Below are 25,117 nucleotides of genomic sequence, written 5' to 3'. Positions count from 1 at the left end.
TGCCTCTCCCCCCAGCAAAGCATCCTCTAGCAGTGCTGCCTGGCCCCACTGCTGTCCTTCCTGTCCTCCACATCCACTTGGGTCGCTGCCCGCCTTTCTGCCCCAATGTCCCAGGACGAGCAGTGAGAAAACAAGGGAGACCTTGTTTATAGGGCAGGGGAGGTTTGAGGGTCCTTGTTTGGAAATGGGGTCTCTTGGCTGCACCCTGGGACAGTGATATCCTGGTGAAATCTCCCATGTGGGAATTAAGAGCAGCTCATTCACCTGGGGCTACTGGCAGAGCAGAGAGAGGCTGTGTTCCTGCCCGAGCAATGGGCAAGCAGCATTTTGTGCACTTGTCCCTGCGGAGCAGGGGCAGTCTAGGAGCAAGGTAAAGCAGATGCAGAGGGGAGGGAACACTGTGTTGTGTTCGCCTACAAAGCACCCGTGCCCTGTAGCAGCGGCTGCTCCAGCAGCTTGCGCAGCCAGGCGGGTGTGCGGTGATAACGTCAGCTGTACGACACGCCATGTCTGGTGGGGTTTTTCAGGGCTGACAGCCCACACAGTGGTGGGAATGCCCTTGCCTCCTTGACATTGCTGCTCTCAGGGCCGCTGGGTTCCCGCGGAGCCACTGCTACACAGCTTTCAGCAAGCCAGGCAGTGCCAAAAGGGTGGGCAGCTTTCCAGTGCTCGCTGGTGTTACTTGGCAGCCAGAGAGCATTAGGGCTGTAGTAAACCCGCACAAACCCCATGTTTGGGCTGCCTCCCTCTCCCCTTTCTCCTCCCAGGCTGTTTTCAGTGGCCTGTGACAGCAGTGGCAGAGCTGGAGCTATAGTGCTACCAAGGGACACATGGGAAAAGCGTGCACTTTCCTATGGAGACAGGGTGACGCTGACGTGAGAAACAACAAGAAAAAGAAATGGCAGAATGCTAGGTCCTAAAAAAGAGCCATGAGCAAGATTTGGGGTGGGTGGAGAACGCATCTCACGCACTACTGGGTCTGGAGAATTACTCAGCGTTATCCATGGCATAGGCGTGGAGGCAGCCTACAACCAGGCAGCAGCTTTAAATCAAGCGAATAGGAATCGTTTTGCACACAATGCACAATGAAATTACCTCACCAAAGATGAAAGATAAATGAGAGCAAATGAAGATTATACGAATTAATGGAGAACAGGGGCATCCACAGCTATTAATCATACAAGTCCAGATGCAATCACTTGATCACAAGTTTCCTAAGCCACTGACTGCTGGAGGGGGGATCACACTCTCTTCTCCAACTATCCATCTCAAGCGTCACCCACTGCACAGCTGGAACCAATGCTGATGCGCTGCACATCTGATCTGAGCTAGCGTGGCCCTCATCGCAGTCTAGGAAAACAACATGCTAATGAAGCTTTGAGCCAATAATAAATCCTGACATGTTAAAAGACACTGATGAAAGCAGAAACAAACAATGGAGGACATTAGCTCTTAGAAACAGCGCAGGAAGTAAACAAAGACATAATCTGGAAAATGCAGCGAATACATCTGGGACAAATCATCCACCGCCACCACCCCCCACCCCAGATGTTCAAAGACGGAGAGACCTTGAAGCAGGAGGAGAAGGGACCGCACAGGCAGGAATGTGCTGTGCCACAGTGGCAAGAGGGATGCAAATTCCAGCCCCGTCCCCCATTGGCTCGTGCAGGTCGCAGGAGCCCATCCCTCTGCAGCCAGCCCTGTAAAGACTCCACCTGGTGCCTTAGCTTTAATTCTGGCCATCTTGTTACCAGAGGAAGGCTGGAAAATGTGAGGAAAGTTCTAGTTAAGAGACGTAAGAATGAGCAAACTGGGGAGAGCGTGTGCTGAAAGAAAAATGATGAACCGTGACAAGTATGTTTGCCTTGGCTGAGCTGCAGCTGTGGTTGCACGCAGAGGCAGAGCCGTGCAGCCCCGGCACGAGGCGTGGGCCCCGTGTCCTTCACCTGTTTTCCAGGGACTGCAGCGCTGGAATGAAGCCAGCAGAGCTGGTGCAGGAGAGGGGGACGCAGGCCTGCAGCCCACGGCATGGGAGGACAAAGCTGCTTCAGGGAGGTCAGGGTAAAACTAAGCCAAGGAAAGATGGGGTTTGGGTGCTAGCAGATTTCCAGGGAGCCAGACCACCCTGGGAGGGGCCTGGAGCCAGGAAGGGGCACGGTGTCTGTCTTTGCCAGAAGCAAGCGCTGCCCATCCATCCAACAGCAACTCCAGCTCTGACCCAGGGCACTGGGAAGCTGGCAGCAGGAAATCCCATCTCAGGCCTTTTCCATATTTTATGCCAAAAGCTTCATTCCACTACTGTGCAGGTCCCATCATCTGGAAAACAGCACGAAAACATCACAGGCACAGGTTGAGAAGTCTTTATTGTGATCAGGATACAGAGATGGGTGTGTGCAGCAAAACAGAGATCCATTTCAGCAGGGCTGCGCCACACAAAGGAAGCGCAGGGCCTGGGTGGCAGGGCACAGGGACTCTTGGCCTCGGCCTGGCCCCCAGCCCTGACAGGCCACTGAGCTCTGGGCCGCAGCCAGGAGCCACGCAGGGCCCAGCCCTGGCACGGAGCAGCCGGGGAGCTGGGACAGACGAGGAGGGGGCATGGGTCCAGCTGGGAGCTGCTCTTGGAGAGGCTGGGGAGCCCCGGGCAGCGCTAATGCTGCAAGTCAGCATCTCGCCGCAGAGGTGACGGCCCCACTTCCGAGAGGGGACCTCCAGCAAGCTGGCTGGCTTTACTGGGCTTTGCTGCAGGGCTGGAGAAAGCAGCTGCAGCCTGTGCCGAGAGGAGAGCCAGCTGGGCCGGGGAGGAGTGAGGGCACTCATTAGAGCCTGTTGTGGGGACTGGCTGCTCTCTGCAAGAGGTGTGGGAGAGCTGTTGTTTTTCTCCTTCCCGCCAAGCTCTCAACTCTCACTGATAGTTCTGCCTCAGACCCAGCCCTAGGGTGAACAGGAGAGAGCTCATGGAAGTCACCAGTCCCAGAGAGGTCAGACTGCTCCTGTGCTCTGCCAAATGAGCAAGTCCCCCACAAAGCATCTTCCCAAAAGGGTACCTCTCAGCACCCATGCCCAAGTCAGACCTCAATCCCAGGACACCCACCCCAGATTGCTGTGGCACCTCTCAGGGCTCCCTGTGACAATGTGACAAAACACACAGACAGGAGAGAGCAGGGTCTGAGATAGCTGCAGCCCAGCAGAGCTGAGCAGAGCGTAAATATTTGCAAGACAAGAACTCATGGTGTTTAAAGATGCTTTAACCTAGAAGAGCAAAACCAGACAGGAGCCAGGGGCTGGAAATTAAAGACAGAATCTATTAAAATTAGAAATAAGGCACAGATAATTTTCAGAGAGGCAGATCAACTGCATTAACAAGAGAAGTGATACCACATTATTACCATCTGACATATCGCCCCACTATCTTTCATAGTCTTCATGGTGGGTTTTGTCCTTGAGTGACTCTGGAATACACACTTGAGCCAAACGCAGCTGGGTCAGACACAGCAGAGAAGTAAACACATGAACATCCACTAAAATTGAACTCCAACCCAGGATTTTGGGCAGCCCCCAGAAATGAAGTCCTGCAATGGCAGAGAATGTGGTGGGGAAGAAAAATCATACCCTTTGCTGGGAAGGTTCAACTCCAGCTAGTGATATGAAAGGGTCTTGCCATGGTAGAATACCTTCAGTCAACCCATTCCTGGAGCCTCAGCTTGCTTAACTGATTTTTAAGTGGTATGTCTGGTATCTCCCCAGCAGTTCTAATTCTGGAGATTGTTTCATAAATGTGATCTAAAAATCATAAGGTTGAAAAATAATGGAACTTATGTCTTGTATTTTTTCTCAAATTTGGGCCTTTAGATTGCACTTAAAATACATTTGCATTTTGTTTACTTTGTTTTGTAAACAGGACACAGTACTTGCAATAGAGATATAAAGTGTTGCTAAAACTCTTCACCCAGGTTCTGTATCCCATCTGTTTTCCTTTGGCATAAAACCTTAGCAGGGACCAGACTAACATAGATATTCACTACACACCAGTTTCCCATCAGGAAGTTTCTGAAACTGATGTGATCTGCCAGTTCCAGCATCACAGACAAACCTAAGCAGCCCTGGCAGCTGGCTGTTCTGCCACGAAGTCTCCTACCTTGCTTCCATGATCACAACTTACTGTTCATCTCTTATCTATGCATCTTCGCTGAAAAGATCAGAAGGAAGACTCTGTCTCTAGATGAATCCCCACATCTCAGCGTATTTGCAGACAAAATAAACCGGTAAGTGAACAAAGTGTGGGGAAATGTCATTTGTGGGTTGACCTGGACCACTTGCTTGGGGAAACGCTCTTAGAATGGTATGCACTTCAACAGAGTCACGTGGAAGGCAAAGTATCTCATGATAAGAAACAGTGATGTATGCTGTAAGACAGTGGCCATTCTGAGGCCCTTTCATGGCCATTTTTGCCACAATGGGGGAAAAAGGCCGAGATGCAATAGTTAAACCGAACAAAGTAGTCCCTTATAAAACCTTCTCTTAAGTGAACAGATCTGACCCTGAGATATATGAATAGGAAAAAAGAGTGTAAATCAGCAACAGAGGGTATTACTTTTATATACACTATTAGGGTGTCTACTACCACTTGCTTTGGTGTCCAAACTTCAGAAAGATGTAAAAAAATTCAAAGTTGACTCAGGAGCTACAAGTGAGGCCATGACAAAGCACTTCACAGACTGAAGGTCAATCTATTTAATGTGATACAATGACGACTTGCAAGCACCAACAAAGAAAAAGGGATTTTGATAGCAGAGTTATTCAGTCTTTCTGAAATGGGCAGATCAAGATTCATAAGAAGCTGAAGCCAGCTAATTCAGAGTAAAAATGAGACAGATTTTTGGAAGAACAGTGAACCGCCCAAACATCTTACCATAAGACAGGATAGATTTTCCCCTTACCTTCAGGTCCTTCAATGTTATGGTTCCTACTTCCAGGCATGAAGTAGAAATAAGTGGGGGACATTTTCCAGCCTGCACTGGGCAGAGGGACAAGCTGGGAGAGCATGAAAGCCCTGAGCTCTAAGTCTGTGCTTGCCCAAAAGAGAAGGCTTCATCCAGGTTGCAAATTCTCCCCTGTACCTTTTGCATCTTTGCTTGGGGAAACACATGAAGGTGTCTGTGTGCCATGCCTTTCTCCCCGCAATACCTGCTTTTTGCCTCCAGCACATACATGTCATTAGAAGAAGAGATTTCTGAGATTTCTTGGGAGGTAAACAGGCACCAGTGGTTTCCAAGTGTTATAAAAATGGATTTCTGACTTACCTCTTTTTTATGACCAAGGAATGGGAAATAGAGGAAAGATTCATAATTCTGATCAGTGGCACCCCCCTAGCTGCGTGCCAGAAGATGGGCTGCAGTATGTGCACTTGCAGACCCTGGGTCTTATGGGTTTGGGATAAGTCTAGCTCATGAGGGAAGGAAAAGCAAGTTTTCACTGATTTTGCTGATGGAAAGAGTGGCTCTATCTGTGTGTGCCTATGCTGGCTAACTGCTGCCAGCTGTCTTTTTATAAAGGAACATGTCCCGATAAACATTTTCCCTGGGTCAGAAACTGCTGTATGATCAGCACAGTGACACTGAATTGCTTTAGTGGATATCTACCTGTAGGCATGCTAATCAGAACAGAGTCCCTGCAGGCATAAGTGCTCACTACTGGTCAAGGATCCATGGCCAGTATGGGCTCTTCCCACAAAAAATCAGCAATGCCTGTCTGGGAACTCGCGTCTCGATGCACAGTCACCCTAGGGACATGGGAACGGCTCAGCATAACAGCGAGCCAGCTTTGGTCCAGCAACAACATCAGGAAGACGTGGGAAAGAGGCTTCTTGCCACCTGTGAAAGGAGCAGGTCGCTCCCAGCGCCCAGCTAAGGACTGATGACCGCCAACACGTTCAGTTTCTTCATCCTCATCCCTTCTTGTTCCAGAGTGACATTTGGGAGCGTGGCCAGCCTTTGGGGACCAGCAGGCTACAGGTGACCATTACCCAGCAGAGGTGTGCTGGTGCAGTTTCCCTGCTGGAAGGGCTCTGGGGAATGGGAACAGCTTCAGCAGAGGAGGAGCCGGATCACCCTGTGTGCAAGCACTCCCAAGAGCTCAGTGGCATGTGGGACCCTGAGATAACCCTTGCAGGAGCACCGGCTCCCAAAGATTGCTGCTGCTTTTCTCTTCATAATGCTGTGTACAAGGCAAAAAACCAACAAGCAGCAGAGTTTCAGTGAATGAAAGTACGACCCATTCAAGAAGAGGACACCTGCTTGTCAGTCCTTGGCAGAGGGAGGTGGCGAGCCTGGTGCCCCGACGTCTGTCAGTGCAAGTGAGAGTCAAAAGAGATAAATGCCCTTGTTGTACACAGTCAGTAGCTTCAGCAAGAAGGGCTCTGTGGTACAGCCTGCCCTGCAGCAGACTCCTGGCCCTGAGCGGCTGGGGTGTCACGGCCCCTCTCCCTGCACGGCTCTTTCTAAACAATCCCCTTCTGCAGGCACTTGGGCTTGTGGAAGAGAAGCCAGGCAAGCACGAGCACGGATACCAGCACGAGGGAGCACAGCACCATCAGCCCCACGTAGCTGCCGTGGGAAAGAGGGGGTGCAGCGGGCTCCTCCGCGGGGATCATGTTGGTCAGGTTCAGCATGTAGCCCAGGGTCCAGCCTGCATCACTGCTGCCGATCTGGAATGGGAGAGGAGCAGAATCAGGGCTGGAAGGTGCAAGGGCAGCGTGCGGCCCTGCCGGGGAGGCAGCACCCCCTGCAGCACACGGGCCAGGTTGTATTGCAGAGGGGGCAACCACTCAGTGGGGCAGAGCCCTCCCTGCCACAAACCCTACCTTTCCAAGGAAGTGGATCCTTTGCCAGTTCTCTTTAGTGAATTCATAGCCATTTTCCAGGAGAGAGAGGATGTAGGCCCCAGAGAAGCAATATTCACTCAGGTACTTCTCTTTTATCTGGTGATATGCTTGCTTTACCTAGGGAGGGAGGGAGCAGTCACCAGGCTGCCAAACACAGGTTCCCACAGCTGCAGCTTGCACCTGACCATGCAGTGCAGGTGCTGGGGAGAATGTTCCCACACTTCCCTTGGAAATTACCCCCAGCCATTTATCCTACAGCAAAGAACAAGCAGCTCAGGTACCCAAGCTCTCTGCCCTGCTGCAGAGATGCAGTGCTGCTCACCTCGTGCCAAGGCCGGGCGCAGAATTTCTCAACAGCACTGGCCACTTTGTCCAGGGCAAAGGGGTTTTCGTTTGTCAGGTTCAAAAAGTTCATCACAAAGTAGAAAGCAGAAAAAGCCTGGAGGAGAGAGAATATTTTAACCTGAGCAGGACAACAGGAATCCCACAAAAGAAAACAGCTTTATTTAGAGAAATACAAGAAACAGCATCACAATTACAAAAGCAGATATGTGTTCAAGAGCAATGTCACTCGTAGCATCTGCAGACCTGCAGCTCTAGGACTGCTGTTTGGTGTAACGGTGTCACATGTGTTCAGTGTGCACTGCTTCCCCATCACATCCGGGAGGCAGACAGATAGGTGAGCTGACCAGTTTCAGTAACGCTCACACACTTCTGTGTCAATTTCTAATCTGGTGCCACTTTTTTACCTCAGGAAACAGGGTTTGCAGGAGCCTGCAGCAAGCCCTCCTGTCCCTGGTGCTGGCCATCGGGGGGCACTGCTTAGAGAATGAAACAGTAAATGAAGCAACACTGGCTGATTGGCCAATATCTCCTACAGCAGCTCTTATATTTGTTGTCCTCACAGCAAGCACAAGACTTTCATAGTTTCGTGTCCAAAAAGTCATCTTGTAAATGAATTCCTGCCCCAGTCATGGATAACATACTTTAGTATTATTCTGAGTTTCTGCTCTTCCAAAGTTCTGGGTTGTAGAAAGTTAAAGAATGCAAAGACTTACCCCGAAGTCCCCCTGTAACGGAGGTAGGTATATCCCATTGAAGGAGCAGCTGGAGTAAGGACAGCTGGTTTTGTTAAACAGATTCTGGATGCTTCTTCGACACTTTTCATAATTCCCCTCTCCCACAACGTACAGCTGGCTGAAAGGAAATTGCTTTTTCTCGACTGAAGTACAAGGGTTTTTGAAGAGGTCACTGATATTTATAGTTCTCTGATACCCTTGGTGAAAGCATGGATCAAGGATGCTGCTGCTCTCTGTGCTCTGAAAGTAAGATCAATCCAAGCTGTTACATTTCACTCCACAGTAACACACTGAGAAAGAGCTACAAGGAAGGGTGACCGCAAGGCACTTGTCACGGTACATCACACCAAGATACACACACACTGGGACAAAGTGGTGAGGATGAGTTTAAGGCATTAGCTGTAATGTGGGAGATGTGACTACTGCTTCTTGCTCTTACGACCTCCCTATATGACCTTGAGCAAACTACTTCCATCCACGTTTTGTGAAGTCGCAGTTGATTTGGGATTCTCAGAGATGGCAAGATGCCATCTCCCAGGTTTTTCGGTTAAGCACAGTACTCCTGCTATCCCATGCCAACAAATCAAGGCACCTCATATTGGTAGTACCATTGAAAGTGTTGGCTCTCATCTCTCTGAACACCTGTTTTGTCTTTACGGAGGACAATGACATTTCCCAAATCCAGGCTAAGGGATGAGACATTTAGCTGGAACACAGCAACATTCGCAGCAGCAGCATGTCAAAGGTGGGAGGGCCCAGGACCTCCACCTGCAACCACAGATGCACTTACCTGTAGGTCCCTGGCCAGTTTCTGTTGCAGAGCCTGGTCCTTCCCGTAGCAGAGGAAGCTGTGCGTGTACACTCGGTAATCTTTGCCATAGAGGCGGAAATACAGCAGGTTCTCTGGGGACTCAGAAGGGCTTTTATCTGGTACAAAAGTAATCTGTGTTGAAGCTCCTCCAAGGTCTAACGCTCCCGATGTCTCACTTACAGATTTCAAGGAATGTAGAAGTTTTGTCCAGCCAGACTTAAAAAAAAAATTAAAAAAAATCAAAGACACATACATCAGGCATGTAGAAGATGTATTTGGGAGCAAAAAGAGAAAGACTTAGGAGGAGAGTAATGGAAGTACCAAGCATAGAAAAGGGAGGAAGACATGAGATTAGAGCTGAAACACGACACAAGAACAAGATGCAGGCTCAGAAAAGCAGAAGATGGATCATGTTCGAGTGTTCGGAGGAGGACTAAGAATATGCAATATAACACAACTATTATGTGAAAAAACAGTCAGCTTACTGTTTCAGTGCCCAGATGGTTTATAAGCTTGATAGCTGAAAACTGAAAAGTTATAGCAGTACTTTGCAGATATTCACCCAGGCACAGAAATACGTTAGATCAGGGAGTGAGGAGGATGCTGTACCCAAGGGAAGTTATTGAACGTGTTGATTGTTTATTTCAATGCTCTAAGCCTGACTCCAGTAACGGCTGAGGCAAGATATGCAGCATCCTGAAAGTTTGTGCCTACAATACCCTCCTGCAAGGCATGATTTACGATGTGCTGCCAGCTGATGATTCAAACACGGTCTTGCCATTGATACAATACCTGCTTGAAATTACCCAGCAGGTAGTTAATGGTGATCCATCCATAGGCTCCTTCTTCCTGACCGCTGATGATTCTGGCACCCTGGAAGTTGAAAGGAGCTGACCGCAGCGTCTTCTCTACTGAGGACAAGACTTTGTCAGCTGCATTTTTGTTCTCCAAGCTGGATAAATGGAAGAAAGGATGGAGTGACTCTGACAGTTCTCTGCAGCCTATGGGCTTTACTCTGAGCAGGCAGGCTACGAAACCCCAGCAAAAGCATCAGTTATAACCTAACAGTCCTTCATATGGGTACATCCAGTTGTAACTGGCCATGCCCCTCTCTGTCACACAGCTGCCACCAGCTCTGACACAGACCCCACAGCTGAGAGCAGGACCTGGAGCAGAGCTCTGCAGATCACCTGGTGAGGATTCATCAGGGAGATTTTTCTTGCTCTACCATCACAGAACTCCATGACCTCTCGTACCCTGAGTTTTCCCAGGCAATACATACATAAGATTAGCTCCTTGCCCCAGCCAGGTAACAGGTTGGGGACACCCCCAGGAAAATCACAAATTTGAATTAAAGAAGGAGATATGATTATAAAGTTATCTCAGCTTGACTTAGTCTCAGGCAGAGTCAAGGCGTGTGAGGAGTTACAATGTGGCTGGGCACAAAAATCCTGAGTGAAACCTAATAAATACTAGGTTGTGGAGGATGTCTGAGCATCCTCCCGTGCCCAGAGAGGCCAGCAGGGGGGTATCTGGGCAAAATGTGAACTGGTGGCATTTCCAAGGACTTCACCCCAGAGGCCCCCAGCAAGGATCCATGATGGTCTGAGGTGCAGGGGAAGGGGGCGAGCCCTGCAGTACCTGAGGAGCCGCATGCCGGCAGTTGCTCCGAGGTAGACGGGGGTCTCCTGGTGCTGCTTTGAGGGAATCACACCCTGTGCTTGTCGGAGACACTGTTGCAGAGAGTGGCCTGCGTTTTCCGTGTCATGGGAGTAACCTGAGATCCCAGGGCCTGCAAGAAATGGGGAGACTTCACTGCACCAACTCCAAGCATAACCCCAGAGGGCTGCCATGAGCCTCGTACGCTAAACCGCTTAACTATCACATGCAGCAACATCAGGTTCAACTACTCTATTTGAGTTTTGGAAATCCTACAGCACCAGCCCTTTCTCTGACGTGCAGCAATCTTCTGGGCCAGCCAGGGCCCTACAAAAGGAGCGAGGAGCCACGAGGAAGCCCAACACATGCAGGGATGGCTGCAGCACTGGGCAGCTGCCTCCACTCTGCATGGAGCAGGCCATGAGCCAGAGATGAGGGCTGTGGTGAGACACGAGACTTGTTTAGCACAAATTGGACATCTTCAGGCTCATATCTGCTCCTGCCTGGTTGTAGGTCATGGATCTGAGCCTGAAGATGCCTGACCCTTTGCTACACTGGGCCTTCCAGGGGAAAATGTGATTCGTTTGCACGTTGTGTGCACACTGCAGCAGCTCTCACAGCCTGGTGACAGCAGGGCGCTCCCCAGTGCTGTGGCCAGGGTGAAACGGCCCAGGGCAGGCTGACACCACCTCTCCTCTGTTCCTCATTACATGTATCCTTTGGGCTTTCTTTAATGCCTCCATAAATCATAAAATTGCTATTTACACAGCAATTCAATATTATAAAAAGTAAACAATGACATGCATATATTGAGCAACCTTGCCACATGAGCCCAGCTTGTGCAGAAGCCTTTAAAATGAGCTAAAATCCTGCCCTCCCCTCTTGCGGTTTAGCACCACTTCAACAGAGATCCATGCAGAAATTAAATTTAGTTATTAGTACATTGATGTGGCTCTTTCCAAAAAGCATTTAATTCTGTACATCCCGAAACAGAAGGAAAATGGACCCAACTTTCCTTTCAAGAAGGTCAGGCACATGCAGTTCTCAGCAGGAAGCAGTGCGATATACATTAGAGCCCACATGTTACAGATAACAATCACTGTTGGCCCCTTCCTCCAAATTTCTTCTCCCCCACCCTTTGGCTACCTTATCTCTTCAGCCCGTGCCCCTGTCAATGCTTCCTTTCCTCCTCTTACCTTCGACTTTACACACCTCCACCTGCTGCACCACCCCGGTGTCGTTCTCCTTCTCCGCTGGCCACTCGTACACGTACAGGTTAGTGTGGGATGACCCTGCGTCCAGCACGATCCCATACTGTGGACAAAACAGATCCTGTCATCGCATCTGAGCCAGGGCTGGACACAGCGTGTGCTGGTCTTCACGCACAGGGGACCAGAAATAATGAACTGTGGATCTGGCAACTGCGCCACATGCCACATCACTGCTCTTCTCAGCAGTGCTTCAGTTCAAAGCTTCCATCAAAGGGAATGAGAGCGGACAAGTCGCAAAACCGGGAATGATTGCTTAGGAGAGGATCCCCTGTGAAGTCATATTGTTTCCTACCAGGAAGTTGTACTAGAAGGTGCTTGAGGTGCATGGAGCCAGAAGGAGAGATTAGACAGACCCAGCAAGGACAGCAACTCGTCCCAGAGCCCCATGCACCTAAACCTCCACTTGGCTTGTTTTCCTATAAAAGCTCCAGCTCGTAATACCTTAGTATTCTTCGGAAGTGGCTGGTTTTGGGTCACTGCTACAGTAATTAAAGCAATTGCAGCCAAAGTAGAGAGGAATCCCAGGACGAGTAGAATCTTTCTTGTCCAGGACATCTTTGGTTTGGTACCTGTGACTAGAGCAGGAAAAACACATTAGTAACCCAGTGCCCCATGTTACCTCACCCCAAAAATCTTCAGACACGTTCCTGCAGTCCCTTTCTGCTCTGAAGCATTTGCCTTTGCCCATCCCTGCTTCCATCTCCCTCTCTGTGTCCTCATGTGGGATTTCTTCGATGTAGAGCCTGACCCTGGTGTCCTGCAGATGTGCTCTCACAGGCCGTGACGCATCTCCATGGGCCAAGCGGGGATGAAGGAGAACTTTCAAGATGCCCTTATGGCTAACCTGTCTTTGAGATATCCACAGGTGGCTGAGCAATCATATACAAAACGCATCTGCATTGGACAAACACATGCTTGTTCTGTAGCTCTGCATTTGATTCAGTGATTTCTGAGAAGCTGAAACAACATCAGACTGCTAATATATAAACAAACTTGTGGAGCCAAAAGCTTTAACCCCTGCTATACTTTGTCATAGTATTTGTCATGCTTCGTTGTGCTTTTCACAATGTTGATGAGAATTTACAGCATCCTTGTCACTGGTAATGCATTTAGGAAGTCTAACACTAACATTTCGGTATGTTGCAGTCACAGTTTAAGCAGCACTGTCCTGCACCTTGGCAATGATATACGGAAAATATCTGTACTCCACAGGGTATTTAAGAAACCTACAGAGATTTTTAATGACATTCCTCAAAAGACCAGTGATGGTGAAATGGTGAATAGTCTGTATTTGCACAACTGGCATAACACAGTTTAAAAAAAAAATCACACATTTTGCAGAACTTGTGGTAGATTGATCTCTTAATTGTTACCAATACAATTGCTATGACCGATCCAGCAAATTAATATTTTGTGGCTTAAAATACATGGGTAACAGTACAGTTTTCTAAAAAAAGCTACTTATGGTTCTGAATTATTTCCACCAACTGATATGGCATTTGAGCCTTCAGATTTAACATATCTGCATTTGTTAGTGGCTAGCGTAATGCTGTCTACTACATTTTTCTGTTTTGGCTTCTCCTTCACATATCTCACAATGGAAATTTCAATTTACAACTTAGGCTCAGTCACTTTGGTATTGTTTAATAGAATACAATCCGCAACACAAAGCTCTAGATAGGGTACTAGCAAAAATATTTTCCAAGTTTATAACCTAGCTGTAAATTCAACAGTTACAACTAATGAATAGCTTTGGCACTCTAATACCTGTTCCCATTATTACATGAAGTCCACTTCTATCCACACTGAAGTTTCATATTCAAAAGCACTTATTTTCTTACTGCACACATGGTTTGCTGTTTTCTCTTCTCCTTATATACAAGTGCTCTAGAAGATGTTTAGAAGTTATCCAGGGTGACCATACCTCTGTGCAGGCAACCACATCAACCACCTTCACGCTAACTTCACACTCCAAGAAAATGAAGCAACTGCGTTTGCTCTGCACCTGCACACCAGAACTTAAGGTCCAGAGGTCATTCATTCTGCAGCCCTTTAGGCAATATTGGATCAGTAGAAAACCATCCTGGCACCCCACATCATGCACGCAAATGTGAAAAGTATTCAAGTTCTGAACAGGATCATCTTCTAACCACTCTGTTTCACACAAATGTTAGCCCCAGATGCCAGAACTATGCAAAGGGCTACCCAACCCTACAAATGATCCAACATCCTAGGATCAGTTCACTTGGGGTAACTTCTCTGAAAAAGGTGCAAGGGAGCTCCAGGAATCTCTACATCTGTAAACTAATCATTTCTTCCCCATACAGCTAAAGAAAATGGAACTTAAAAGTGCCAAGAGAGCTTGTTTTGAAAATCTCCCCACAGGCTTTCCCCATAGGAAACCTGATGCTAACCTGGAGTTTTGTACTCTCTCATTACACTCACATGTAAATCTGCCGAGGCTAACTGAAATTTGGAAGCTTGTTATGCTCACATTTTAAGAGTGCCTGTTAGAGGCACAGCATGCTTGCCAATATCTCCAAGAATGTAGCTTAAAAAAACAGTCTAGTGCACATACCAGACAGTAGGAGGGAAGAATGCGTTTTATACAGCTTTATTCAAAAGGGCCCCAGAACTCATGGCTTGACTTGATTAGAAACAGCAATGTGTGACAGCTGGGAGACTTTTCTTCTCGATGGAGACAGTTGGCTCAGGTTATGAATGTACTGAGCACGTCCATTGAACAAAAAGAATTTTAACACTAAAAAATGAATAAAAGCAGATGATAGAACGTATAATTAGCTGCATAGTATGGCTGAAAACGGAAACTGCTGCTGACAGCTGCATGGCAAATCCATGTAATTGTTGCCACCCTTACTCCGAGATCTTGTCTAGAAGCAGCCACTAATGGCTTTGTTTGGTGATTACAGTCCTAGGGTTGAAGAATGGGTGCCTTTGCACCAGTTCTAAGACTTTCACATTTCCTGTTATGATGGGTATTGTTGTCTGCTGTATCTTTTTAGCAGCAGCACTCTGGAAGTAGTGGTATTAGCAACAAAGTAGGAATAATTTTCCTACCAAAATCGGCCTTTTCAATAAGCAGCTAGAGAAATCCCTTGCCTGTAGGCAGAGACATAATTTTCTGCATCCCACCTGCAACCTCAGATTAGTCATTTCTTTTCCAAGGCATATTATTTCCTTAGCTCTGAACATGACTTTCGCCTCTTGAATTCTAACTCAGCATCACGAGTCCTTGTCAGGGCTCTGGCGGTTGTAGACAGTGATTTCATCGTTGTATCCCATATCAAGGCATCCATCTGCATGACCTCTTACACTACCAAATAGTACTTTGTTGAAACATTTTGTACTTGAAAAAGTATGAATGATAAGCATAACGCAGAGGATAAACTACCAAAACAATACCTGCCAAACATCACTTTAAAAGCATATAGATCACTTGATTTTTTTTTTTTTAAAAACATTGCATGTCCAGATAAAGAATTTAATGCAATTGAAATAAAACATCTGCAGTTTGCTCAGACAGGTGAAGTATTTGCAAAAGTTCCCTTTCCTATACACTTGGTTTCCACCATCAGCTCTAGACACTACTGCAAGTTCTTCAAATGCCTAGAGAATTGTCTCATTCCCCAGCCTCCCCAGCTCCTTTGCACCGTGTCCCTGCTGCTGTAAGCTGTGCAAACACCGAGCAAGGCAGCCCTTCACCCTCCAGCACCTCTGCAGCTGCCAGACCCCAGCACTTCTTCACCAGCAGTTTTCTTTAGCCAAAGAGTGAGCAGGCACGACCTCCTGCCTCTCTGCCCAGCCAGAAACCAGAGACACATTTCTGTGCTTTCTCCCATCATGCCCCCACTGTAAACGATGATAAAAAAACAATCATGTAAGGCCATAAGCAGGCATAGAAACTATCTGCTGCTTTTCTTCTTCCCCACCCCAAAGCTCGGAGCTGCCTGGTGCTGCAGCCCTGTCCAGCTACATAGGCACGAAGCACTCTCCAGATGTTGGAGCACAGCCCAGCTGCTCCGGCATCTCTGTTTCTAATTTTGGTCTCTCTGTTTTTTTTGTAGGGGCTACCACCGGCTCCATCAAGTGACTGTGGCGGGGCTCAGAACATAAACAGGTCTGCTATCTTTTTTTGTCCCTGAGTTAGCTATCAAAGGAGAGTGATGCTGGCAGGCTCTTCAGCTGACAGCCGTTTTGCTGCAGAAACCCTGTTGCTCTTGGTGAAGAACCCAGGAAGGCCTGCACAAGCGTGGGAGGCAGCTCTGTGCGACAGCAAGTGAGCAGGATCATCCCCATCATCTCCCAGAGCCTCAAGACAAATAGGAAACTGTTCCTCTAGCCAAAATCCCACTGCCACTGGCAGCCCTGCGAGCCAGGAGATGTCACTCATGGCCAGGGCTGCCCACCTCCCTGCTCCCTTCTCACCAAACACAACTTAGCCGCAAACGCTACAAGAAATCAGGCAGCCTACTGCTTGCAGAGGTGCAATTAACAGGGGTAAGGCTGAAGTCGGTGTTTGCTCTTTCCTTTGGATTCCCACACTCAGCCTGTTATAGAAGGGACCATAAGAGGCTATAAGGTAAGGCCATAACCCTTCTGCCACACAAGTGCCCCACTGACACGTGCTGGCTCCTCACAATTGCCTTATGCTCTCAGCACGCATTTGCATGGCCAGAAACACTCTCATTTTCAGCCTCATTTTATTTATTGCCATTTTAATCCCTCTGTCTTCGGTCCACCTCTGCCTCAAAACTTCAGCAACTCTCACTCCTCCTCAATTTTCTCTTAACCAATTTATAAATAATGGTCCCCTGTGGATTGTGTCCTTCTAACCTTCTCCATCTACCTGAAGAGTCCAGCAGCCCTTCTCCACATATAGAATTATTTATTTTTCTCAAGCATCCCTGACCAGATCTGCAGAGAGATCAGCCTTGTCCAGTAACGTACCAGTTACACCAGACGCTGCAGTCCCAACCTAACTGAAGCAAGGTGGGGACCCCACGCCTAAGCTAGGTATCCCCACTTCAGACACAAATCACCTGCCATCACAGCCAGCGATGAGACATCCCAACACCTCTACTATGCCACCCTAGCAAACCCACGTTTAACTGCATTTAGTTAAATTAGCTATTCTTCATGCTGCAAGGAAAGGGAGTTCCAAGGCACACTGCCTGCCGCCCACGGGGCTTGCAGTGACGACAGACTGAGACAGCGTCACACTGAATCCTGCCCATCAGCTGGCAGCTGCCTCTGCTGCTGATCACCCACGTTGCTGCTGCAGCCTGTTGGGAGTCTCTCCAGTGACTGGTTTCCTAAGCACACGTCCAGTCTTTGGGGGAGAGCTGCTGGGTGCTCGTGCGATCCCGTAGCCCATACCAGGAGCACAGCCTGCGGAGTTCCTGAACCCAAACATATCACAAACGCAGCTCAGCACTGAGAACCTGTCAAAGGAAAACAGGCAGACTTGACTGGCAAATTGGGAACAGAACAGGCTGAAATGAATGATTTACCGTATTTTCAAAGCGAGGAGCAACGATGTGCTTGCCTGACTGCCAGCTGCAGCCAGAAGCATCTGAAGGCACAGGAGCCCATGGCTGAAGGGTGCCTGAATCCCACAGCAGTCTGAATGAACGCAGAGCCGGTGACAGGCTTGGTGGCAAAAGATGGGCAGCTTGGGCACAAGGAGCATCCATCAGGTCAGGCACTTGCAGAGAAACATCACCCAGTCCACCAGACAGCCCTGCAGACAGGGGCTTTGGCAACGCAGCCCGCCCGTTTATAAACTGTGAGAACTCACGTCTCTGAAGTTCTGCCTGCAGTGATGGCAGGGAAAGGGGATGGGAGCAGGCAGTGCTGCTGTTCTGCCACGGTGCATATGGGGTACATACGTTATCCTTCTGCCGAGGGAAAATGAGCATTTGTCAGGCTAAATTGCACACACGGTGAGGCTGCTGAGCTCACATCGGGGTTTGAGGAATATTTTGCTGCAAACTAATGTGAACCACATGTTTCAGAAAAGCCTTTTCTTAGGCTGGCAAGAGGCTCGGGTTCGTCTTAGCTTATAGACACAATCCCATATACAGTATTGTATGCAATTGCTTTGGTTTGGAAGCATTTCTTTCAAAATACCAGGCAAGACACTGAACATGTTGAAATCACAATTCAAGCTCCAGACCAGGATTTACACCACTTTTACAGACATTACGTGGAATAGCATGGGGAGCTCTGCTTTAAGTTTTAATTATTCATATGGCAAAGATGTTGGCTTTAATACTGGTGTGAGAGCTGGCCCTCATTGTGGTGCTATGTATAATTTAAAATGCATATTTACTGTATTATAGTTTTCCAGATGAAGTACTTATAAATGTTGACATACAAACACCAAAATCCTAGCAAACTGATTAACCATAGTGGTTTTTTTTTTTTTTATGGAGTTTTTCAGAGACACTTGATGCTTTGAAAGTGCACAGCCCTACCTACTGATCTCAAAAACAAGCAGGCTTGTACAGATCTAGACTATGCAACCAGACAAAGAACTTTAATTAGTTTTTGCCATGTACCCGTGTGTGTGTTTTGTGAGCTGGGAGATGGAATAAAGAACACGCCTATCGCATTTGTGATAGTACCAAGTTGGGAGTAAAAGCACACTGACGAATAGGACTGGAATTCAGAATAAATTTGGTAAACAGAGAACATGCCTGGGGAACCCATCCAACTCACTTTAGTAAGGACAAGAACAAATATAACGTTTAGAAAATAGACATCGCACAAAGACAGCATGATGAACAACTGGTTAAGGCGCACATCCAGAGAGAACATTCTTGCAGCTATAGCAGTTTGAAGAAATCCTTCCCTTCATTTAACAGGGGTAAAGCCTCGTATGATGTTCTATGCCCAATTTTGGGCACTGCCTTTCAAGGAAGACGTAGACCACTTGGAGAAACTCCAGAAGAGAACCAAATAGATAGATCAGAGGTCTAAAAACTTGACCTATGAGGAAAGATTGAAGGAATTGGGTTGTTTAGATTAGAAAGAAGAGCAAGAGAGACATTAACTGTCTTCAGACAATAACTGTCTTCAGACAAATAAAAAGCAGAAGAAAAAGGATTTTAGCAAAGCTTAAGCTAGGTATCAGGAAGCTAATTCTGATGGTGAGGATGAATAAGTCATAGGGAAGGTGGCTAATAAGGTTGCTGGGTCAACATCTTTCAGTGCTGTTGTAGCTGACTGCCTCAAGGCAGGAGCAGATCCTGGACTTCTCTCCCAGATCTGTTTCCTTGAGGATTAGCAAAAGCAGGGTGATGCATTCAAAAGCCATGCCATTAGGAAGGGCCAGTGCAGCAAGGATGCCATCCTCATCGGATATAGCTGCAACTGCTCGAATAAGTCTCATCTCCTCCCCCAGTAAGGCTCTAGGTAACATCCAGACCTAAACCAGCCACGACAAACACCCTGCCGCCCACATGTACAGCACTGCTCCAGATGGGAGCACCTCATCCTCCTTCTGCTTTTCAAGTCCTGACTGGGGCATGACCCTGGGAAACTGCACGGGATGCCTTGGAGTAGCCCTGTTTTCCAGGAAAAAAAAAAAAAGCAGCATACTGCAATCCTGGAGAGCTGGGGAGTGCTGGAGGCTGCAAGAGCTGAGCAGCGGCAGCACGAGAGGGAAACAAAGGAGCGGGCAGCACACAGGGCCCTCCTCTCCCTGCCCGCGGCCGCCCGCGCATCCGGAAGGGGCACAGGGGGGCTCAGTGCCGGGGGCACTCCCACGTCCCCTGTGTGTTCTGGAACCGCAGCGTGGCTGTGAGACAGGGGAGCCACGTCGGGGCGTTATGGACGGGAGCCAACAAACCCCTTCCATCCCCGGCTGGAGACCTTCCCACATCTGGTGCGTGTGGCTTCCCAGCCCTGCTCGCCTCCCCAGCCACATCACAGCTCCCGCGCCCCCCGCTCATTAAATCGTCCCTCTATGGGAAGATATCCTGCTGGCTTACGTCCCGGCACTCAGACAGAGATACTGAATATTCTCAAATACAATCAACAAGTGGTAGAATAGGGCCGACACAGTGACCTTTCGACAATTAATTTTCACATTTATACGATGTTTACTAGGCTTCTAAATCTGGACCCTGCTTATGCTCTTTTCTTTAGGATTCACACATCAAAGAGGCTTTCAAATCAGAAGAAATAACTGTTAGCAGTTACATCCGTCTCCTACCAGACAACTTCTGGCATTAATTTGTGTTACCAGCCCATCAAAGCTATAATTTAACTGAAGAAAATTTATTATTAACCACAAAGCTTGAAGTTTCATCAGAAAATACCTAGTGAATTCAAGATGGCTTTTTTACCCTGCCCTTCAAAACTTATCACCCAAGTTATCGCTTGAATGTACTTGGCTATCACACAATGTGAAGACATTCATTTTTCTTTGAGGGAAAAAAGCAGCATGAAGCACCGACATCTTTCAGTTTTCTTATTATTGATAGTTCCAATATGCTGACTTGCCGTGGGCCAGTGTTCCCGTTAGGCTTCCTTTTGTGCTCAACATCTTTCAATTCTTTGCTGTTCTCAACTCTCTGGCTATAATTTTTTCCTTATGCTTCTTTAGACCATCTTCTAAATCTTCTAAGTTTGAATTTGCATTAATTGCAGTCAGCTTCCTTTTTTATTTCCTCTCTAAACACACATATTTCTCAAGGATTTTTTGTTTAAATTAGCATAACTTTCAACTGTTAGATTAAGGCTTTTGGGGAACAGGGTAAGTTAATAGGCTGCTTCTGAATCACAGAATCGTCTAGGTTGGAAGAGACCTCCAAGATCATCTAGTCCAACCTCTGCCCTAACACTAACAAGTCCTCCACTAAACCATATCACTAAGTTCAACATCTAAACATCTCTTAAAGACCTCCAGGGATGGTGACTCAACCACTTCCCTGGGCAGCCCATTCCAATGCCTAACAACCCTTTCGGTAAAGAAGTTCTTCCTAATATCCAACCTAAACCTCCCCTGGCGCAACTTTAGCCCATTCCCCCTCATCTTGTCACCAGGCACGTGGGAGAACAGACCAACCCCCACCTCTCTACAGCCTCCTTTAAGGCACCTATAGACAGCGATAAGGTCACCCCTGAGCCTCCTCTGACTTGCATTCCTATTTGATTATTTTAAATCCTCAGCTGATTCAGCTCAAGTAAAAAAACACTTCTTTAAAGAGCTACTAGGCATTATTTGTTAATATAGAACAGATGTCTATTACTTGCATAATAATTCTTAACTCTCAAAGCAATATTTCTTTCTCTATCAAGACAGGGCCTGTATACATTACCCTTGCACTGGAAGCAATGCATTGCAAATTACACGATTATCACCCTTGGTTTTGAGGAATTACCGTGTCATTGACAGACATCTGCCATCACACCAGCTTTTCATGTAACTAACTATAGAGGCAGTCACTGCCCCTCTCTGGCATCCTGGCTGATAATGGGCACTCACCTTCACCCGCTCGGCATTGGTTGTTGGTTCCCAGCTCAGCCCCGCAGATCTATTGCTTACAACCATTTACCTGTTGTTGCTGCTGGTAAACGCAGCAGGGCCACTGCTTTAATCGGGAGACTTTAATAGGAAGATCAGTGGCGTGACAGTCGCAACACCTACACAGTGCAGCCCACCCTTCCCCAGGCTCATCAGCCTCCCTGCACTAGGATGATGCAGAAGTTACCACGACAAAACAAGGGAAACAGCCTTGAGAAGAATTGTTTCCCACCCCAAAAATAACCATATTGGGCCAGAAAGTTCAGAAGTTTCCTAGAAAACAGTCTTGAGCACTGTAGATACTGCTACCTCCCAACAGGAGGCTCTGGCAGGGAAATGACCACAGAGAAAACACATCCAAATCCCTCGCCACCCACAGCGTGCTGCTCTGTGCATTCCCCAGTGTCAAAATGTGCCCTCCTAAAAGCCACCAGTTTCCCTGTTTGCCCTCTCCACTGGCAGCTGCTCCCGCCTCAAAGACGCTGAGGCTGCAAGACACTCGCCACATCTCAGGGACGTTTTTCCTCTGAATCACGGATTCCTGGGATTGCCCTGCACATCGAGCACCACTACCGCTTTTCAGTGGCTTACTTCCCCAGCTTCCACAACAAAAACACGGCTACCCACAGTGCTGCATGCAAACAGGCACGTGGAAAACCAGAGCTTCCCGAGCATTTCTGCACAGCAAAGCAACCAGCTTTCCTCCTGAAGTTTCACTTCCCATTCAGGACCAAAAGCCACTGGAAACTGCAGAAGCATGAACAGTGCTCCAGGAGAGAGAAGAGCTGCTGGCAAAGCCACTTTATCATAAAAACTCACTTTATGAGTGAGTTTTTCCTGCCCTAACTTGCATAGTACCCAAAAACTGTAGTGGCCTTTCCTTTGCAACTAGTTCTAGCAGATAAAGTGTGAGGTGCCTTGCTATCAAGGCAGGGCAGCAGCCTCACTGCATCCCTTCAATAAGTAAAGGTTAAGACTGCATGCATGAAAGAGATTGATCTCTACTTAATTCCAGCTTCTCCCACTTACCTCCAGCTGTCAGCACTGCTATCTCCTTTCTTCATTGCAAAACACAACGCTGGAACAGCTGGGATAGTTTCTGTCTCCTGCTGAGGAATGCCTCCACTGTCTAGGCTTTGTGGAAAAATATACTGATTTCTCAGAGGTCAGCTTTAATAACTAGGATTCCCACAAACCATGGGGAGAATTCAGCTCATGATATTTGGCATGAATATCACGCTCTGTTCCTCATGCTGCTACTATTTCCATTTCAAATAGCAGGAAACAAATTACCCTGTGGTATTTTTAAGGACAGCCAATGGGAAGAACAAGGGACCAAAGCCCGTAGTGGGGCATGGGCCTCAGCAAAATGTCCAAGCGGAAGAGGAAGAACTTCTCCTTTGAGGTTGCAAAGGTAATAAAAAGCAGATTGAGAAAACAGTAGAAGTTAAATACAAATCTAAATTTTCGTGGTTGGAAGCCTTGCACTTTGCAAAGGCTAGGGCCTTGTGGAACAAAACAGCAAATAAGTTTTGCTGGATGAACGGTCTGGGACAGGAACTCATCAGCCTCCAAAGTTCAGATTACTTATTACAGGGAGATACTGTGAATCCCAGGGAGATTCAGGCTTAGGAAAAGAAACTCATTTATAATATTTTAATATAAGTTTATAATATTTTAATACATATATATATATTTTTTTTACAACATCCTTGTCTCAAACAGTTCAAAATACAAATGCAAAATGCTCTGGATAAGGCAGTGTGGGTACACAGCAGTGACAAGGACAGGGGGCTGTTGTGAGAGGTGCCCCAGCTGCCCTGTCTGCACGCAGCATGCCAGGGGCTGCTACAGAGGCGTTAAACCACGATGATCTGCTCTGGGTGACCTCGGCACAGACCGTACCGGGGCTGGCCCACAAACAGAAGGTGCAGCTCCAACTTCTCACCACATCCCCCCCAGAGAAGCAAGAGCAGGAAGGAGGTGCAAGAAGGGAAGTCCTCGAGCTTTTCAGTAACATTGCCTCCAGCTCTCTACTCCATGCTCTGGCCTCTTTGACCAGAGGTGCCTACCAGGACGGAGACATCAATACTCTTTCACCATCAAAAGCCAACAAAGCAGAGGTTACTTCAGCTGAAGAGCTTGAGACACGCTCGCAGCAGCAAAGGGGATGGAGTTCCAGTATGGAAAAAAAAAGCCACCAGCTGGCTCCGTTAAGGGCCTCTGTGTAGCAGGAATAGCCAGCACAGCTGGGCCCCCACAAAAACAGCCAGAGGTCTGCTCCTTCCCTGCCCCAGCCCATCTGAGCAGGGCTCTCCCTCCGGGACTGGAGGTCCCCTGGAGCCACAGCACTTGTCTCCAGCGTGCACAAAAGAGGCCTGAGCAGGGGTTTCTTTCCTTGCATCTCCTGCAGGAGGTTTAAAAGGCTATTTATTAACAGCTCTGGGACAAAGGAGCAAGAAAGAAAACAAATCCGTTTATAAATCATCTAAGGAGAAAACTTGTGACTCTAATGGTCTCCTTTGTAATTCCTTAAGTGTGGCCTGGAGCTGCCCTGGCGCTGCTCCTTGTGATGCTGAATCAGCAGAACAGCGCTGCTTGCGCAGTAAATAGCCAGATAAGGACAGAAGTGCCCTGAAGAAGAAAGCTCTAACTTATGCTGTGAACAGATTTTTCTTGGCTTCTGCTGCTGTTTGGGAAGACTGATAGTGGTCAACTTTCTCACCACTAAATACCAAATAGTGACTCACATCTACTTCTACCTCTGCAATCCAGGACATCCACTTTCCTCTGGAACAAAGTAGAAACAAGACAGAGAGGGAAAATTCATGTGAGAACTGTCTCAAACAATACTATCCAGTGCTGGTTGAGCTTTCAGATAGTCCCGAACATTTTACCAGACTTTTTCCTTTGATAACATTTCTCAAGTGGGAAGGAGAACAAAGAATAACAAAACATTGTTATGTTTAAGACTTACCCATAGCAGAGAAGAGCTGAAGTTTCCAGCAATTACAAGTATAAATTCCCTAAAATAGATATGCAATGTATCATTTTTAAAAATTTAAGTGGCTGGGATAAGGGTTCTATTGTGTGGACTGAATGACATTTAAGAGCATAAGGCAACATATCAAGATGACAGGATATGGTACAACAGCATTAAAACCATCACTGATATGGATGAAGAAACAAAGGCCTCAAATAAAAATGGTAAATTGCACTGGGAGGAACTGTACAGCCAGGGAGGATAGATAAATAATATCCATCGTATCTACGGAAACCATCCTACACAAGAAATAATACAACGTGGAAAAGACAAACACGAGAAAAACAATTCAAACTTCAGATACTCAGAAAGACAGCATTAATGAGAAATAGGGTTTGGTTCCAAAGAGACGTGGGCTTACTTCAGGAGATGTGAAACGTGGAACTACGGGGCAACAGGCTGAAGGAGAAATGGGAGTTGTACAGCAGCTCTGCACAGGGATGTCTGTGGGGCTGCTCAGAGCAGACGTGGAGTCCTAGCTTTGACAACATTTGGGAACTGTTTGGCTGGGCTCCCCACACCGCCCATTCAGATAACTCCCAGCAGTGGGTCTCCTCCCGGGCCACGACCTGCTCACCCTTCGTACAGACACCCTGGAAAACAACTTGGTTCATGTGGGAATGGTGAAGGCAAAAAGCTGGTGAGAAGTTTCAGTTTTGCTCTGCTACTGAAAGGATCTAACATCTTTCCTTCCCCTCCTGTTTTTGTCCAATATTTTTGCCAAATAATTTTCAATAATCAATTTTGGTTTTTTTGAGGTCAAAGTTCAATTTCGGTGTGATTACATTTTTGTACCGCTAATCATGTCGAAACAAACTTTT

At 47.4% G+C, this 25,117-nt stretch overlaps 1 protein-coding gene across 4 annotated transcripts in view; it reads right to left on the bottom strand.

Moving 5' to 3' along the window:
* Nucleotides 1-4,716: 4,716 nt before the first annotated feature.
* ENTPD1 (ectonucleoside triphosphate diphosphohydrolase 1) overlaps nt 4,717-25,117 on the bottom strand; it is a 31,717-nt gene continuing 11,316 nt past the window's right edge. For 3 of the 4 annotated variants that reach the window (XM_080597036.1, XM_080597038.1, XM_080597035.1), the window contains 9 exons: nt 12,142-12,275; nt 11,626-11,743; nt 10,412-10,562; nt 9,563-9,722; nt 8,750-8,986; nt 7,939-8,199; nt 7,203-7,319; nt 6,860-6,997; nt 4,717-6,703 (listed from right to left, as the gene is read on the bottom strand). In XM_080597036.1, coding sequence (XP_080453162.1) covers nt 6,497-6,703; nt 6,860-6,997; nt 7,203-7,319; nt 7,939-8,199; nt 8,750-8,986; nt 9,563-9,722; nt 10,412-10,562; nt 11,626-11,743; nt 12,142-12,255 — 1,503 coding nt within the window. In that variant the 5' untranslated portion in view covers nt 12,256-12,275 and the 3' untranslated portion in view covers nt 4,717-6,496. Of the gene's footprint in view, nt 6,704-6,859; nt 6,998-7,202; nt 7,320-7,938; nt 8,200-8,749; nt 8,987-9,562; nt 9,723-10,411; nt 10,563-11,625; nt 11,744-12,141; nt 12,276-22,282; nt 24,183-25,117 lie in introns of those variants that run through there. The other variant, XM_080597037.1, reaches the window with a different exon arrangement.

The sequence above is a fragment of the Anser brachyrhynchus genome (genome assembly GCF_964034855.1).
Source record: "Anser brachyrhynchus genome assembly, chromosome: 6".
Lineage (NCBI taxonomy): Eukaryota > Metazoa > Chordata > Aves > Anseriformes > Anatidae > Anser > Anser brachyrhynchus.
Note: the sequence above shows the minus strand (reverse complement) of the source record. Positions and strands in the feature narration are given on the sequence as shown.